Source organism: Sinohyriopsis cumingii, chromosome 15 (assembly GCF_028554795.1).
Source record: "Sinohyriopsis cumingii isolate HCF-2022 chromosome 15, ASM2855479v2, whole genome shotgun sequence".
NCBI lineage: Eukaryota > Metazoa > Mollusca > Bivalvia > Unionida > Unionidae > Sinohyriopsis > Sinohyriopsis cumingii.
In genome coordinates, this window is record NC_142975.1 from 136,479,407 (window position 1) to 136,498,953 (window position 19,547).

General features: G+C 35.1%; 1 protein-coding gene across 1 annotated transcript in view; it reads right to left on the reverse strand.

The window, feature by feature from the left end:
• LOC149782856 (uncharacterized) overlaps positions 1–19,547 on the reverse strand; it is a 233,243-nt gene that overhangs the window by 157,098 nt on the left and 56,598 nt on the right. The window contains exons 6-8 of the mRNA XM_089934391.1: positions 14,820–15,010; positions 11,186–11,295; positions 3,047–3,142 (exon numbers count right to left, since the gene is read on the reverse strand). Coding sequence (XP_089790517.1) covers positions 3,047–3,142; positions 11,186–11,295; positions 14,820–15,010 — 397 coding nt within the window. The remainder of the gene's footprint in view (positions 1–3,046; positions 3,143–11,185; positions 11,296–14,819; positions 15,011–19,547) is intronic.

Genomic DNA, 19,547 nt, shown 5'->3' on the forward strand with positions numbered 1-19,547 from the left:
GCTTGTTTGACTTCATGACAGCACATACCACATGAGTTATCTGGTAACATTAGTCATGCAATTTACACTAATAATAAATACCAGCAATAAAAAAAAAAATTCAAAATTTTCAAGTCCAGACCTTGGCCTGTGGATAAGATGACCCCCCCCCCCACTTCCATGCTTGATATTTTTCTTAATTTTTTTAAGGTTATATACGGTAAATTACGAAACAAAACATTACAATTCCCATGAGGTTTGAACCACTGATTTACTATTATGGGCTGATTTGCAGTCTACCATGTTACTGTTACCTGTACACCACTCAGGTGTTGTAAAGCACTGATAGGAATTTTAGTATTACATAGATAAAAGCTCTTTGAATATGAATTGCATCCCAAAACTTCTGTCTCACTTTAGAATTTTTTTTAATGCATGTCTTTGCATTATATGTAAAGTAAAATTTGTAACTGCAATATAATCTCTTCCTTCAATAAACTGTCAACTGGAGACCAAAAAAAGTCTTCAGTTTTCTCTATTGCAGAGGACAGTGTGAAGTTGTGTACTACAGTAATTCATCTTATTTTTAAAGTTCTCAACAGTTATCTGGGTACTCAGGTACCAGCCCATACACAATTATCCATGTAATAAAATTAGCTATAGGGTACCCATTGGGTTCATATAAAAAAAAAAAAACCAACATGTTTCCAAGATCAAAGCTTATATCTGGCAACATCAGGGGCGAGTGAGACAAAAATAATGAGTACATTTTGAGGCTCATGTCATGTGACTTTCATCTATCGTAGACCTCCGTCTGCTGATCTTCATATCATCAACATGTGTAATCATGGCTATCTACTGAACAGGTTACTTATTTTCTATTTATAGTAACTGTAAATGACATGTTTCAAACAAAACAGACTGGGTTTCTTGAATTTGAAAATGTGGGTCACTGATTACTTATAGTTTGATACCCACTAGTGTAGCAGACCAGTCTACATTGAAAAAAAACATGATGCCAAATATTATCAAGTGAAACAGGTTTTACTGCTGTGACTCATGGAATTTTATTACTGAAAAATGTTAGAGGAGAGGAATTTTGTTAAATTGAAAAACATATCGCATCAGGAAAAGGATAAATCAACAGTGCTTTACAAATTTTGAAAGAGGAATTCTACATTTAATATAATTTTCCTTTGACCGGGTACCCAGGTAACCAATCATTAAGATCATCAGGTACCTGGTTGACTTCTTCTAAAATTTTGACATCTCTACTTATTATATGCCCATTGTTTTCTCTGTTAACTTTACACTGTCAGAATATGCAGTATTTTTTCATACTTAACAGCTTCATATTGCATGACACACTTGTCTAAAAATAGTATCATGCATTAGGAACTACTCTGACTGTAAGTAATGTACACTGATGTAGCAGATGCTTTAGTTTGTGATTTATTATATTTGTGACTGAACAAAGATGCTGTTTCGTCCATTTGAAACTAGAGCTGATAAAGTTAACCATGTGGATTAGTTACCAAGTCACAACTGAAACTTTCAAAAAAGCAAACAAATGAATGTGATATTCGCAATGTCTACAACTAAAGTGAATGGTGCAATATTTAAAATATCATCCTGATACCATTTAAACAGCTATTTAGGAGCAATGATCATAACTTTCATACATAGAATGGTTTAGACTATGACCAGTGCTCTGTGGGACCTATAAATATAGCATAGAAAATCATAGCAAGGTCAAAGGCAACATACTCCAAGAATTCTTATTTCAGTTGGCTAAATGGACTGTAGCACAGAAAGTGCTTTGCAATTTTCCATGTTAACTTTTTTGATATAATGTTTTGGATTTAGTCACGCGATACAAGCCATACAGATCATGTACACAGCTTGAGTCCCTACAGACAGCATGCAGGTGACAAGGCACAAACATGTCTTCTTTAGCTGGTAATAAGAATGGCAAAAAACACATTTTTGCATCTTGAATTTCCTCAAAATGTATTTTGCTTCTTAGTTGTGCATATTCGTATTACATGACCTATGTCAAAGTTTCCAAAACTTGAAATTGTACTGCAATATGGACATTTCCAACTACAACCACATTCTCCTTACTGCATTCAAAATGAAATAAACTTGACATTCCACAACATCTGTTTGAAATTTCAATTGAAAGAATTCATATTTTTCACACATGAGGATTCCAAACAATCAAAGACAGAAGTGAAACTTGATCACAGCTGATTCAAGGCTGGTCCACTATCCACTAAGTCACATGTACATCATACAGAATTAACATTGCAAATAAACCCAGTTCCTCACAAGCAGAAAAGCAGTAGCAGAATCGACAGAAAAACAATATCCATGCATTCTAGACCAACTGGAAAAGTTGTTTCAATGCATATTCATTCACAACGACTCAAAATTTAAATTTTAGACTAAAATGAGAATTTTTTAAAAACCGAGCATGCGATCAAGTTCAAATGTCATTGAACAGTGATATATGTGCAACAAATTGTTAATGTGTATTGATGCATGTACGGTTGTGTCTTTAAATTTGGAATACAACATAAATTTAATTACTTTGTTTCTTGTAGTGTGGTTTTTTTATTATTATGCCTTAAGTAGAAAAATAAAATAAGCATATAATAAAAAAACTTACTGCATTTCTATGGGGAAAATATTAACTCATTTTTTCTGAGTAATACTGCACCCAAAGTCATGCAGTATTACTAAGAAAAACTTATTCATATTTTCCTAAACAAATGCTGTAACCTATAAAATGGGAAACAAATGAATATACTGCTAACACATACTGCATATTAAATGTTTTAAGTCTGCAATTTTACTATTTTTCTAGCTTGTATGTGTATTGTTCAATTTTAACAAATAAGGTTAGGTCAAAGTAATCTTTTGTTTAGTGCTATGTGAATTCAAGATTAGAAAATTCCCACCCACCTTTTCAGTTTAAGAACATACAAAACTGTTCTTCCAAAATGGATAGTAGCTCAGGAAAGAAAGAAAAAAACTTCAATTTCTCTGTCTGTGCCCTACTTACCCTTGCCACATTATGTTCCTGGTCATGAGGAAGCTTGGAATTATGCTCCTGGTGATGAGGAGGCCTGGAATCTGGAGGGCAGGAACATGTTTCAAACTGATAAGGAAAATAAGGACACATATTAAGATCAAATAATGGTGATTGCTTATATTGTATTAGTTTTACTTTAAAAAAATCTGTGTGGACTACAAGTCTTGTAAATTTGGGGTGGGGCTGTATGCAATATAAAGGGCAAGAACAGACCTCAAATTCACATGAATTTTATCCTGGAAAAACATGATAAACAAAAGTCCCTCAAAGGTACTGGCCAAAAAGAAAAAAACCCTGAGTCCATTTTCTGTTTTTACTTTATAAGATATTCTAAATACATATTTAAGCTATCTTTTCAAGAAAATGCTCTGAAATTCTTTAAATTCAGTTATTCCATTTGTCAGACATGCAAAGTATTTTTCATCACATCCAAATGCATCGTCATTAACAACTGTCATCTCAACTGTTTTATTTAGAGAGACAGTGTTGTCATGGAGACTCATTAGCCCTATACCTATTTATCATGGAACTTCTCTCCACTGATCTCAGGAAGAACAAAAAATATTACCAGTCTTTTATAATGACAGAACTTTAACTGGATCTGTATGCTGATAATACCTCTTTACTAGCTGATGCCTCTTTACTATTTGATGCCTTTTTACTATTTGATGCCTCTTTACTATTTGATGGCTCTACACAGTCTACCATCAAAAAGACTTAAGGATTTTGATTCATTTTCTGGTTTACATTGTTAATATAATAAAATTAAAAACCATTTGGATAGGAAGGAACAAATTTTCAGAAAAAAATTTTTCCCAGAGTTTGAAATCATTTGGTCTATTTCTCCATTTTGACTTTTAGGAATAGAATTCACTTTAAACCAAAGTGATATGCTGTAGTTAAATTAAGCAAAGAAATTAAAAGTTAAAAACTGCTGGATTGTTAGATGAGATGTCTGTAATTTCAAGAAAATAACTTTGATCAAATCACTGATTTTGCCAAAATTTCCTGACTTATTTTTGACATTGCCCTATCCTCAATTATATATTCAATTATATATGAAAATTAACTGAATAAAATACTTTTAATATCCATTTTGGAGCTGTAAATCCCTCATCTAAAGAAGGTGGTCTAGGCACGGTTCACGGTCATTCTTTTATTTGATAATAAAGATCATTCGGATATGAACAAAGGTTAGTAAATGTAGTACAGTAAAAACTGTTAGGAGTGAACTCTGTTATGAGCGACCACCTGACATTTCCAACCACAATCGTAATGCAGACCTGCCAACCCTGACGAGTCAGTCTCAGCAAGGCAGTCTATTTTTTTCTGTAAGATTGACCAGTTTTCAGTAAGGTGTAACAAAATATCAATAACTGCCATTGTAGAGCTGGAAAACGTAATTAAAAGTTAAACACATCGACGATAAACATTATGTTCAACTGAAAAGTTTGTAAAGTATGTGCAGACTTTATTTAACACTAGTACAGTTGCACAAACTCTAGTTCCAAACCCTATGCAGCTCAAAGGCTTGTTGCTATCTCTCAACTTGACATAATTCTTGGAAATTCTTTTCCATTTCACATGACAACAATCATATCTCCAACCAGGAGAAATCTCAAATTGGCACATGATGTGCAATAAACGTAACTGTGTCCTTTCCAGATTTTATTCACAAGAATCTGAATACTCCTTTTTGTTCTTCTGTGTTGATTATTAACACTTTTCTAGAAGCATATTTTCCCATGTGTCTTAAACATGCATTGCTTTATGTATACCATTTTAAAAAAATTCTATAATCAACAGTTTGATCATGCAGACACTTGAGCATGAACAAATAGGTGCAGTTTCAAGCATCTGGGGTGCTGCTGTAAAGTTAGTATGGTTCCCTGACTAATTTCACTAATTCTAAGATGAAATCTGGATCCAAATAAAAGATGCATGAACCAATTATCCAAATTCTTCTGCAACAATCATTTTTCTGTAGTTTTTGCTAGTATGCCAAAATCCATATTTTAAGGGTAATTTTCGTAAGACATATGGCAAAACTGTAAGAGTTGGCAGGTCTGGTAATGCACAGATCGACTTTATTTTATAAACATGGTCGTGAGCGACCACCTGCTGAACATGACCAGCGACCACGATTTCTGTGCAAAATATTTATTTTGACATTGCTGTGAATGACCGCATTGCAAAAACAGGGAGAAACTCACTGATCTTTTAATCTGATGACTGCTTATTATATGTTCTATAAAAAAAAGAAAGAAAAAGGGGGGGGGGGGGTGCTGGCTATCGGTATCTGAAATTTTGTGTGTATGCTTATAGTGTTTCCTATTTTCTATTGTAAACCAGACCAAGGTACATGTAGAATATTCCAGCACTTAGCCTGGTCTCTTAGCCTTATTGTATCGGGACCAACGTAGCTACCCCTCCGATATGTAACAGTAGCACCCAGTATCCAGCTCTATGAACGACCATATCGCAAAACTGAGACAGACGCCACTGACCTTTATGTAATCAGTTGTGATAATGATCACTTGAACAGTAAAGACTGTTCTGATCAAAACCACGCATGAAAAGAACAAAACAAAAACAAAGGATTCTGGCTACTGGTTTGTATATAGTGACAAACGGTACAGTCCGTAAACCAGGCTAATGTACATGTCGCGAATTTGCCACTGTAAAATTCTTACATTTGAAATACTGAAATGTAAAAAAGGATATCTTATCCAGATTACAAGATATACAGAACCAGACATAGTGATGAATAAACAAATGAAAGCATACAATTTCTTAAGACCCCTATCATCATTTAACACAAAATAGAAACACACCTCGTTTTGGTTGAGAGATTTGGCTTTCATGTCTAGAACAGATCAGCATCTATCAATATTTTTTTATTCTGATTATTAATGGATGCCTGATTTTGCGCAAGAGAGCTAAAAACTGAAAATAAACATGAAAGATACTGAATGCAGAAGCTGAATCCCAGAGTAATATTTGATTTAAAAACAAACAATGTTCAGTAAATTACTGGAATGTTATGGTAAACTGGCAACAGCTATATATTTCTGTGTTGAAATAACTGGGATAAGAAAAAATAAATTCATAACACTAATACTGCAATACTGTCAAATAACTTAAATTTGTCAATGGCATACCAACTGTATGCATAGAGACGTGAATAAGGTGGACAAGTCCGAAAACTTCACAATATGGAGCTTGTCAAAAAAATGGCTGCTATAGAAGCCATATTGGACATCTGATCTGTACCATGTTTCATTTAGGACCAACAAGACATCATAAGAAATCTTTTGGTTAAACCTTCATGTTGATATGACCACCCATGTTGACATAGTCATCAATTAATGATCAGCATCATAGATTGGCATCATTTTCATTCACAACCAACTAGTCACCATAAAATGGTTTCTGGTGAAAACCAGACATTCATGCAGCTTTCCCTTTAGGAGAGGCAAACATAAGATATTCAAGATGGCTGCCCTGGCAGACATTATGGATGGCAGATCAGCATTTCATTTAGGACCAACTGATCATTATAAGAAGTCTTTCAGTGAAAATCCGATGTTGATATTGCCATCTATATAGGAAAAACAACAAGATTTGGGTATGGTCACCATGATGGATTCTCATGATGGCTACCATGTGGGCCATACTGGTTGCTAGATTGGCACCAATTTCATCATCTAGACAGCATAAAAAGTCTTCCAGTGAACACCACATTTTGGTATGACTTTGTGTTCATAAGTGAAAAGAAGACTTTCAAGTCAGTAGCCATATTAAAATGTCAATCTGGAGCCATTATCATTAAGGTCAACATCATAAAAAGTCTTGAAGTGAAAAACACCATGTTGATAAACAAGGAATCAAGAGTTACTGCCCTTCCTCCCCAACAGATATTACTTTGGAAAAAAATTAAAGTTTTTGGTCAACTTGAGTTTGAAGCTCAAATGGGAAAAAAATACAGTATCTGATTTTTAGTCTCACCCCCTCCTCAACACCCCAACTATGCTATTTAGATGCCTAATGTGAGTTTTTAATGAGGCTTCATGGAGAGGGGAAGGGAGAGTAAACAAATACTGAAACATATACCTAGCACAATAAAGAACAAGACAACATATCTTTATCAACATCAACAACATTTCTACTTCTGTCCAAGTACACTGAATAAATATTAAGAAAAGAAAATTTGTATTTCAGCTCTATCAAAGACAAACATGAAATCAGCTTTTCAAAGAAAAGGCTGAAACAAGTGGTAGTCATGGTAGCGGTTGTACAGTTTATTGGCATGTCAGCATAACACTGGCTATAAAGTGCCGATTAAAAAGTAAGGTTACAGTTGCTGACAAAAACTAAGATAAAGCCTTTCAAAAAAGCCTAATGATTAAAGTTAAGAGTCAAACCTGTTAAATTTCTGTAAATGACCTAACGAAATAAAAGACAAAGGTAAAATACTGTAGTATCATAAATTTTCATAAAGAACTATTTTCCATTCTTTTCCTTGTTGCCCCAAACCATAAATTTAAATCCCAATTGAAAAATGAGACATGTAGGATGATGACCCACCCCCTTTCTTACAGTGTTTCATTCCTAAAGATTAACAAAGCTACTGGCATTTGTTAAATCAAGGTCAATACTGTAATCTGGTAATTACATATTAGCTTTTTATGTGTGTTATATTTTTTTAATAACCTTTTGTTATAAATTATAAATCATTCTATATTATTTTAATGCACACGTTCAATAAGGTATCCGACAGCTGTAATTTTACACTCACTGCCTTTAATCAATATATGAATGATTATTTGGATGCCAATAGTTAAAGGTTCCATACCTAGATGAACCACAAAGCTGAAAAGGAACAAGGTCGACTTCTCTACATCCATCTCAAAATGAGAGAAGTAAGGTTGTTCATGTCATGCACCAAAACCAAAACATACCAAATGTTTGTGTGGTGTCTCACGTAGGAACAATGCCATCTCTGCAGCAGATGTGCTGAACTCTTAGTGAAGGCCCAAGGGCTTAGATTGGGGCTGTATGATATGGTATAATGAAGTATATTTTGGACATGTCAAGTCTGGTCACATACTAGTTGCATTTCTATCACAGGTCTTAATTGCCACTGAACTTGATAACCAGAATGTTCTGAGTCCTATTTTATGTGGTTTTCATAACATCTAAACCACTCTTTACAAGCAGCACAAATCAATTTTTTAGTGTAAGTACATCTCCCTTCATGGGATCACTTGGGAATTCCTTCAGAAAGGTAGCAGGATGAGTGGATGGGATTCGGATGGCAAAGTCCAGAGCACCTCTGACATGGCTGGGATCACTCATTGTTTTGCGAGAAAGACTGGTCCAAATGTGAGTCAAAATGAGTAGGCTGGCACCTCCAGTGGGTCACCTGAGGACATGGGTGATGGTGTATTGCTGATGATTAGTGGAAGGCCTGGGGAAGGAGAAACTGTGTTCCTATATCTTCCCTCCCTTCCTGTCTGCAAAATAAGGACATATAACTGCCTATTAATTCTCTCGGCAAGCAGAAAAAAAGAAACTCTGTTACTATATCTCTGACAACAATTTACTTTTCTCTTGTACATTCCCTAATACGGTCAACTGATTCACCATAAAGATGTTCTTTTGTTACCAGGATCGCAAATGCTTCATGAGATGCCTAGTAAACTTGAGTAATCTTGAACAACTGTAGGAAGGTTCTGAATGACGACAGTTCACCATCATCCTCTACATCAAAAAAGGCGCTGACCTTACAGTTGGAATCGACTGAAGGTGGAGGATGGCAGTCCGATGGAGAAAAAAAAAGAAGACAAAATCTTATAGATTACTTATATTGCAGCCATGAACTAAATTCCGTCCATTCCATTGTCAGCTTGGAATGGTCAAGCAATTCCATTTCATCACCTTCATCAACTACATGAGAATGAATTGTGATCAGCATTCATCATCATTTTGTACATTGGATAGGCCATCAGCAGTGATCGCATTGCCGAATAAAAGTCTGGCATGGATGGTTTGGCTCAGTTAGACTGCTTCATAGGTAATGCCAGCTGGCAAAAAATTTCATAGAAATGCTTGGTCTGGTCAATTGGTTGGCATGTAAAATCTTGTTCCTATGGCTGGACCAACTGGTCAGCAGTCAGAATGACAGAGGTGAGGTGAGGCGAGGCATTATGTGGCATGGCATGGCATGGCATGGCATGGTATGGTATGGTATGGTTGGTACAGACCATCAGTCCACACTGTATTGGTCAGTACAGCTGGCTAACCTGCTATGGAGTATGTCTGGACAGTTGGCTCACTGGTCAAAGATGAGAGATTCCTACCATTGCAATCATATATAACCCATTTGTATGACTGGACTGGTTTGTCAGCAGGCAGAATGGCATACCAAAGAATATATGCTCTGTGGGCACGTTGGTACTGACCATCTGTACCATACTTGCAAAAGTGCAACATATACAATGGTGGGTACTGGCCATCTATACCATACCTGCGAAGCTGCAATATATATGACAAATACATCATTTCACAGCTGAAATTAAATGTTACTGGTTAAAATCACGTGGCAATGAATGGTACAATAACATCATTAAATTCACTGGAATTCACAAGAATGCTGTATGCACCATAAAAAACATTCTGACTTACTGTACCACTGAAAAAGAAATGTGGATTAAAAATTTTGATTATGAAATATATTGAATTTAACTCAATTGTGTTGAGCACAATTTAGCATATGGCAGCATAGTAAAAACCGGTTAAAATCAGATATAATTATAGCCACCTAGCCGGTAGAAAGGGAAATTAACCTGTAAGAGTTACTTTCCTTTGTTTATATAATGTATACAGAAAGATGTTTTACCATCTTTTCATACGGGCTGGAATCTTATATAGCAAAGATATATAATATAATTTTATCAGGTAATGTATCTGACGGAGGAGGACTGGGACTTGCTGTGATGAAGAGGGAGAAAACAGCTCGATTCTTCCTGACTCAGCAGGCATGGCTGCATTTCATGAAGTCCCAACTAACTGCAGATCCAGGTAAGTAGCAGAAATAAATTTATGTTTTTAATACAGTCTTTTGTAATTATTGTATGTAATATACAAATCACTTTTTTATGCTCAGATTATGGTATTAGTAATAATTATAATTATACCTCTCAGGGGATTGGTATCTTTGATCTTGAAACAAAGCAGTTCAGGTTCACATTTAATATAATTTCCCTCTCATCGTGTAACCCAATAATTGATCATTAGCATCGCTGGGTACCCTGGTTGACTTTTCTCAAATTTTGACACCTCTAATTATTACCGACATAATAAACTTTAACCAAAATCTGTATGCCCTCCTATAATTCTTGACCCCATGGCTCCACTCAGTGGCAAATGTTCTTATTGGTTTGTTTTAAAATGGTACTTTTGGCATAAATGGCTACATCATGCCAAGCAAATCTGAGCGCAGTGTCTTAAAAATCAATACACGATAGCCTGGGTGGGTCTTGAATCTGAAACTCTTGGACTAAGTCTGACACTCTACCAATGGAGTTGCCATAGCTTCCCTCCACCCACAGGAAGAATCCTGGGGTGGCAGTAGTAATGAACAAAGAGGTGTATGGGATGATGTTATTTTTCATATATGAAGTAGATCAGGTGCCTGTGATAGAAGTGTTGGAAAAAACTTCAACAAGAGCTGTCCCAAGACACACCTAGACACCTACACACAAAACAGATAATCCAAACACTCGATGCTCCCATCTCCAAGACATAATAAGACGAGACTGCATTAATTCCATAGGGCCCTGAGTGGCCAAGTGGTCTAAAGCACTCACTGTTCTGTTTTACTGCCGTCTCATATCTGTCTGACTTGGTTCGAGTCTCAGGCTATGCTAACGTGAGTACTTAAAAAGCTTGCCAGTAGCTTCTCCTGGGTCGGTGGTTCTTCATGGGTTTTCCACGGTTCTTCCTCCACCAGTTATACTGGCCGCCATGTATAACTTATCATGTGCTGAAAAATGGCATTAAACCCTACAACAACAACATTAATTCCTATGGTTTTAAATGTCTTACCATGAACTGGTATTCTGAATCTGGCTGATGGACTCGTGTTCCTGCTGAAAGTTTTGACCCTTGAGGATGTCCAAAAGTGACTCTATCACCCACTTGCAAGTCCACATGTCCTGAAAAAGTGTTACAATACAATAACCAATGGCCAATATTTCCCTTATTTACTGGAAAACTCATTAAGCTAATTAACTTCCAAACATTTGAAAAATCTGAAAATATCTTCCCAATTCTCAATATAACACCTTATAAGTGGCGTTAAGAACTTCCCATTTTGATAGGGCCGACACCTTCTAGAATACATCAAAAGTGTTGTTAAGGACTTTTATCTTGCTTGGGCCTACTCCCTGAAATACTTGAGAAGTGACATTAAGGATCTTTCCTTTCCTATGAGCCTTCATCTTCAGAAATACATCAAAGGGTGGCATCAAAGCTTTTTTTTAACTTAATTTCAGCCCAAAATAAACAAGGTTTAAACCCACTGAACCTATATAACAGGAAAAATGTGTGGGTCCATGGGAACGTTTAATTCTAAAAATTTATTGGATTTTTCATAATCTTTATGCTAAGGATTTATGATTCTGTAGCACATGATCCCATAATCTGAGTTTCCTCTGACCTTTCCCTCCCAATTTTTTATATTTTGAGATTTATGCATAATCAAAAATGGGGGGAAGGATCATCAGAAACTTGGATTAATGATCGTGCAGGACTAAGCTGTAACAAGAGGAGAAACAAAAACAAGAGAAATAAAAAGTGCAATCTACTGTAAAACCGTCTGTATTTTAATTTGGCTTGTTTGTCTGCATTTTCAACATTTCAAAATACTGCCGAAATGAGGTGTTGGAAATCACACCATCTGTTTTTGTCCATCTGACTCATATTTAACACCATTCAAAATTACACACTGGTATCTCCGTTAACATTTTACCAGCTCCAATAACTTGATATTCTTCTTAACTTTTAAAATAAACTGCCTTCTTAACTATGATGAGCCAGTATTTGCCAACCAAAATCGTAATCACCACACCATTATGGGTCTTCTAGATTGCCTGTATTGTAAGTTCTCATTTGTAAAACTTTCTTGATGCAAGTTTCAGACTTTGACAGAATGCTTGGTATGTAACCCAATGTACCAATCAAATTTTGTTGAAGAACCATTCATGTCAAGCTAAAGAAACCAGATGTGTAAAGTTACGAAAAAACACACATCATGACAAATGCTATCGTATCCAACAGGCTTGACTTTTGTTGTGACAAGCACTTTAAGGGTGAATGTCTGAAGACTGTATACTGCACAGAGTGCCTTTTCAAATGCAAGACCTGAAACTAATTTATTAAGGAGTTCTTGTGCATCACCACTTTCCAAGGGCTTAAATTTTTATAAATTTTGTGTGAATACCACAACTGCATGCCCAAGGAGCACACTCTGATGCATCTGATTGCATTATTTCAAGGTTTTTGTATATTTTGTATCTTCATAAGTAATTGATGGCAGATCATTTTTTATGAAAGTTGGTCAAATTTGGCATGCTTTTTTTCTTTTAAATCTAAAGTTGTTCAAAAGTTTTTCTAAGTTTAGTAACATGGAAACAGACAAAAATCTGTGTCAACTGTACACATTCTGAATGCCCACAAAGCAGGTTGCTGTCAAATTTGGTAAAATCCAGAAAACTGACTTTCATCCAGAAGCTGAGGACAGCTTTTTATCTATTTTTAGTAATGGCAAGTCATATAAAATGTGGATAGGGATCATTAGTACAATTTTAAAAGCTTTCGTGCCAGAATGCTCATCAAATTTGATCAAATCCTGCTGGGAGAATTTTACAAAGGAGTCATTTAAAGCTTTTATTAACAGCAATGGTATTTCATGGTGGAAAGGGATTAGCTCTTTGTGCCAGAGTGCTTTCTGTTGAAATTTATCAAATTCTGTACAAAACAAATTTTTACAAGAAGTCGCTGAAAAAGTTGAAACTTTTATTAACATTAGCTGTATTTCAAGATGGATTGTCATAACTTAGGAAAACATACAGGCCGTTTTATAAGATGATGCTTTTCATCTCATTTAGTCAAAATGCGAAGAATGTTTTTAACAAATAGGTCGCTGAAAGTGTTACCTACTTTTTGTAATGGAGGTCTGATGGCAGATCTGCATCCTTTATCCAATCTTGAAAGGCCTTCATGCCAGGATGTTCCCAGATTTGACCAAATATAATCTTGAAAATATAACCAAGATCCCATTCAACCCTGACCTTGTCTGGGGGTAAAGGTGAGAATACTGGTGAATGGATACTGAAATTCAGACCCCTCTGATCCTACTATCCAATTATGACAACTATATCTGACAGGGTTTAAAACTGGTGACCATGCTGAACAATCAACTGAAGTGTTAACCAAGATTCTAAAAAGACTGATCTTGCCAGCATCAGGAATTATATATATATATATATATATATATATATATATATATATATATATATATATATATATATATATATAAAATCAGATCTATCCTAGTATCACATGGCTGTATAGTTGTTTATATGCTATATGTGCGTGTACTTAAATTGGCCTAGATTTTGGTCAGCCAGAGACAAACACCATGAACTCTAGGCTACTAATTTAAAAGCAGATAGCAATTGTAAGCATGAACTTTTTTGTTGCAAACAGGAAACTTTCACGACACAATAATAATGTTCCAATCACTATGAATAATGACACAATGCTTTTATTTAAGTTTGTTGCTGACTTCCACTGATCAAAGGTTTTCGGATTGCTTTGATGAAGGTCCATGTGTTATTGAAGGCGCTGCTTAAGGCAGTCTGTGAAGGACCAAACAAATGCCCATTTGTTATTACAGCGGCAATATCAAATAACTGTAGAACATTGAGATTGAATTTATTTTTCATTTGCTCAGTATATATACAAAACCATCAGTGCTTCAAAGGTAATCAGCAAAACTATTTTTTCTGGTACATTTTTCAAAAAGAACAAATATTGCCATCATCTGGTCCATTGAGGTCGTTCCCGTTCTCGCTGTCAGAGGTGGTTGATTATAGCTAGTCAGGTAACAAGACTAATTTGGTTATATTACGGCATACAGTACAAAGTCCAGACATCAGTATAAGTGGATTATGATATAATGATGTGGTGTTAGGATGGTTTGTCAATATGAACAAAGGATTTGTTTAAGTAACAATAGAGTCCACTGCAAATTTATATCGAAGTTTGCGACTTCCTGTCATGGTGCTTTTTTAATTTCTCCCCTCAAAAGCCAAGACTTTAACCAGCCAAAAATATTGTCACCCAAAATATCTCCAGATGGTATATTTTGTCACCAATATGGAAAAAATTTGCAAATTGTGATATTGGCTATGAAAGAGAAGAATTTCCTGATTCTATAGCCCAAGTATGACATCTACTTCTTAGAGTTTTGGAAATATTATACAAATATAAAGTAAAACCTGAGAATAATGACAACAATCTGAGTGGAATCAGAGATACCTACATCCAGCCTGTGATAATGTTAATAAGAATAAAAAATCCTGAAACCAAAGAAAAGTTATTTTAAGTCCAAATTATATGAATTTGTGTCTCAACAAACACAATCTGTCTGATAAGGCAACAAAAATACAATTACCTGCAATTTTGAAATTGTTCACAAACACTCCATTGAGGCTGTCATCAAACAGACGATGGATATTGTTCTGCCTACGCACCATGCGGGCATGAAGCCGTGAGACATAGGCTCCCTGGACATAATCAGACGAATCTATCAGGAAATCAATCTGTGTAGCTTTACGGCCGATCAGGGATGTCACTTTCCAGAAGCTGCAAAAATAAGCAACTGTTTATGCAAATGAAGTGATCCTCTTCATAAAACTAATAGTACATGCTAATGACCCTCAGATGATGTGGGTCAGGTCGTAGGTTGTACATTACAGGCAAAACTGTGTTCTGTCACTTCTACTTCATTTATTTCACTTGATTTACTTCCTGGCTGATGACAACAAATTATATGGTTTTAAATCGTTACATACCCTATAATTCAAGCATCATTATGATGCAGGTTTATTGGACCGTGTCCAGGTACAAGGCAGTCACACCTACACCAGACATCATTTTCATGACCCTTACCAACCATGCTATACTGAGGGAGCAATGTATCACAGAACTTTTGATATGAATTACAAGGCAAGGGCTTTGAAACTGAACCACAATTAAAGCACTGCTGTAAAATGTGACCTTGACATCTTTCATCACATTATGTTTGTGTTGTCATTTAATCCAGGCATCCATTCAGGCCATATTTTGTTACAGAAGGATCTTGGCAAACTACTTGGAGATATTTTTAAAAAATCCAATTGATTTGGCAACAGCATATGACCTGCATCCTCATTCATTTGCAACTTTTTTCAGTGATGCTGCAAAAGCCGACTGATTATCAAATATTTGGGTAAAACCATCCAAAAATGGCCAAGCATGATTGTCAAATGTTTGGGTAAAACCATCCAAAAACAGCCAGGCAGCAATGATGCAATGGCTCCTTGAATTGCACTTGAGGTCATACAGGTCATACTGATCTTTGCCATCTTGGTATTCACATCATGGACAGATTTATGTGCGAGTGCATTGGCAATGTTGCCAGTTTGAGTATGCTCAGGATTTTCTCTACCAATCACTTTTAGCCGATCATCTGTGGTAAGTTTGGCTCTGAAGTGGAACTGACAATATTTGGTGAAGCGCCATATTGTCCGCCCCTTTGTTTGCCCTGTGTTGCCGGAATTCAAAATTATGATAAATCAGTGTGGTTTCTGAACAGTCTGACCTTTCTAACAGTGATGCCAAAGCTGAACATTTTGAAAGGGGCTCTCTGTACTTATGATGATGAGATTGCATGAGTAATTATTATTAGGTATATTTGATTTTATATTATGTGCTTAACCTTTGTCTGTGATCAAGGGTCAAGTTTTGGTCTACCTGACTGTTGTAATTTTGTTAAAGATGTTTAATGGATCTGAGTTCAGGACCTTACTTTTTCCCTGGGAAATTCTATTATCCACCTGATTTTTATCATTATGTTTACTTGAATTTAAGTTCAAAATCTGACCTTGTTTGCAATTTGGTATTTTCTGGATACAAACTTAAGAAATTGATGGGAAAATTACCTGCATCCTGGGCATTTTGTTTTGCCATAGGTCAGGTAACTGTCTGTATCAAAGGGTCCAGGTGGGTAATTATTTATTCCTATTTTAATATTAGTTTGAGAAATTACTTTGTGTTCAGATATAATTTGAGAGGAATTATTTATCCAACTTATTCATTGCAATTACAATGTGCTCATTAACTTTTGTGGCTAACACACTGCTTTTGGATTATTAAAGACTCACTCAACGACATTAAATCAATGTGCTACATCAAAACTAATGGCACATCAGCACCTTCAAGATTCTTAGAATTGATTCAGAACATTTTACACTTTTGGAGTTGTGATAGAATATTTATGTTTATTTGGGATTCATAATGCTTTAAAAAATAAATTTCCTTTAAAATTTGTACTTTGTATTCATAGGATATAAACCATTGGATTTTATAAAACTCATTGGTTTTGCTTTTATTTGTCACTTTGTTTAAGACAACAGAACTGTAACATTATATAGTCAATATATAGTAAATACAAATTAAAGGTGTCTATCAGAATAAACTTACCAATTATACAATTTGCTACGACCAAAAAAAAATTAAATATACCAATTTATACAGTTGGGTACCACAAAACATTTTGCACTGCAGTATTTCTGAGCATACTACAATATGTACCACGGTATACCGCAATTATATTAGGGACCACCAATTTTATGTTCCATGGCTGGAGCCTGATCTTTTATTTACATGGTTCCCACGCTTTTCTAAATATAAATTTCCAGGTCTTTTCCAGGATTAAATTAATTTTTTCAAGGTAAACATATAACCATTGCTGAATGGAATTAAAGAACATTTTGGATTAAAAAACATGCATTTTCTAAATCTGAAGATGTTTCTCTTTCAAGACTCACCAAAACATACGTCAGAAAAGATAATCATGTACAAAACCACAAAATGAGTCACACGAAACAAATTAGACTATATTCCTATAAATTGGCATTTCAAACCATTTCAATGTACAGAATACAAATTCTAACTTAACTTTGCTGACCTGCATTATGTTGCTACATGGAAACATGAGTATAAATTATTTTGTTTCCTTTCAAGCCTTTAATTCCAAAGAATTCTAGAAGTATGTTATACAAAGTAAACATTTCCTATCACAGTATGAAATAAATGCAAAGTAACAGAATCTTATCTTTTAACGAAAAAAGTTTAACCCTGAATTTCTGTGTGCCAATAGAATCTCAAACAAGATTTTTCAACCAACCTAAACTCATTAAGACAATTTGGTTAAAAATTCCATCATTTAAAGGCATTTACAAAAGGGCTTATTTAAATCTTGACAAAAATACCTTTAAGCTTATATATTGTTGTATAAACAAGGACTGAATTTTCTGTAAAATCAACTTGTCTTCTAGTAGTTCAATAAACCGGTCCCAAAACCTGTATTGATACATGGCTCTTATCATTTCTTAATATCTAATAAAAGGGACAACAATTTCCCATTTCACGTGCATTCTATTTAAGATCTGAAACCAATGCTTCAAACTACATGTCACTGTAATAATTTTGCACCAAAGTTCAGCTCAGAGATTTGAAATTTTTCTAATCCGTTTTTCCTCTGAATATTCCAACCCCATATTTCTCATTTGGAATCTGCCGCTACCGTAAGATAGCTTACCAGGTGGCCTAGCAAATTTAAACTATGTTATATCGAATTATACCTGCATGAACGCAATAGGAAAATTATTTTCTCAAAAATGGCAAGTATAATAATTGTTATGTCTTTAATCCACTGACAAACTAGACGAAACTCGGCATAGATGAAACCTGACCCGGTATTCGCTATTTGCATTAATAGTCTCACGAGTTCACAACTCTCAAACAATGATATCATTAGTCCAATAGTCACGTGATATCAACAACCCCTTTTTAAGTTCATTGCACATAATTTCAATTATAATAAATGAAAGTCTGATACTTTTTGTAAAAACCAGAAATAATATATAATTCTCAACATATTTATTTCGAGAACAACTACAAGAAACATGGCCAGTCTGATTCATCAAGCAGAGTAGTCTGGTCCCCTGCTTTGCATGCTCCCTGCGTGAGAGAGCACATGTCAACGTGGTAGTCACGTGATACAATGAAACTCCGGAAGTTGGTCTCGGAAAAAATATTGAATTTTGTGCTCTTTCATTTTTGTATTTTAATTACAACCTGTATACAACTTTCATTTTTAAAAAAAATTTCTACAAAATTTGAAAATGATGGTTGTGAGATGCTGTATGCTCGTATGACTAGCAATTGAAATCGCTAGTACCAGCTCAAATTTCATCAATGCATTAGTTTCATTGTCTTTCAACCAATTAAAGACATAACGATTTTAATCCTCACAATTTCTGAGAAAATAAATAATTTTCATATCGATTTCATGCTGGTTTAACTCAAATTAACAACGTTTAAGTTTGCTAGCCCATCCGCAAAGTGGCCATGCTTTAACGCCACCATGGTGGCCTCTTGTGATGCAAGACTGGTTTTCATACCTTCCATATAAAAAAATATATGGATATAAATTGTCTGTGAAACAAAGTCTACCAGACGAATCTAATCCAGTGAGTGTTTGGATTGCCTCAACAAATATATTTATGACAAGCACCCAAATGATCCAAACTGCAACCTCCTAATATTCTGGTTAGAACTTGATAAATTTAACTCATGATCAGTTCAGTTACGACTCAGTTACGTAATTGTTTTGGGCATCAAGTTGTGGAGGAAAATTCCTGGGTTTTTCCAGACTTTCATCAATATTTCCAAATTCAAGGACTTTTCATGGCCGGAAAAAAATTATCATTTCTCCTGACTTTTTCCAGACTTCCTAGTAGCATGGGAACCCTGGATTTAAAATTTCCACCTGTCAGTAGCTGGAAAAATATCTTTCCCTGATTTATAGCAAATTGGGACCGTATTATGGCCATAATGTTCTATGAAGAAAAACAAAATTATACCAAGATGAAAGAAAATAAAATAAAATTGCAGCCTTCCCCTCCAAACATTAAATGGTCAGCATGTTACAGTAGGTAAATTTCCTATGTTTATGTTAAGTGTTGTATAAGTTGTAATTAAAAAACTGTTAAGTAGGATGATTAAGCTTGTGCAGTAACTGACACCCTGTGGAAGACATTGTTCTGATATTCAAGAGATTTTGGAAAAAATGGAA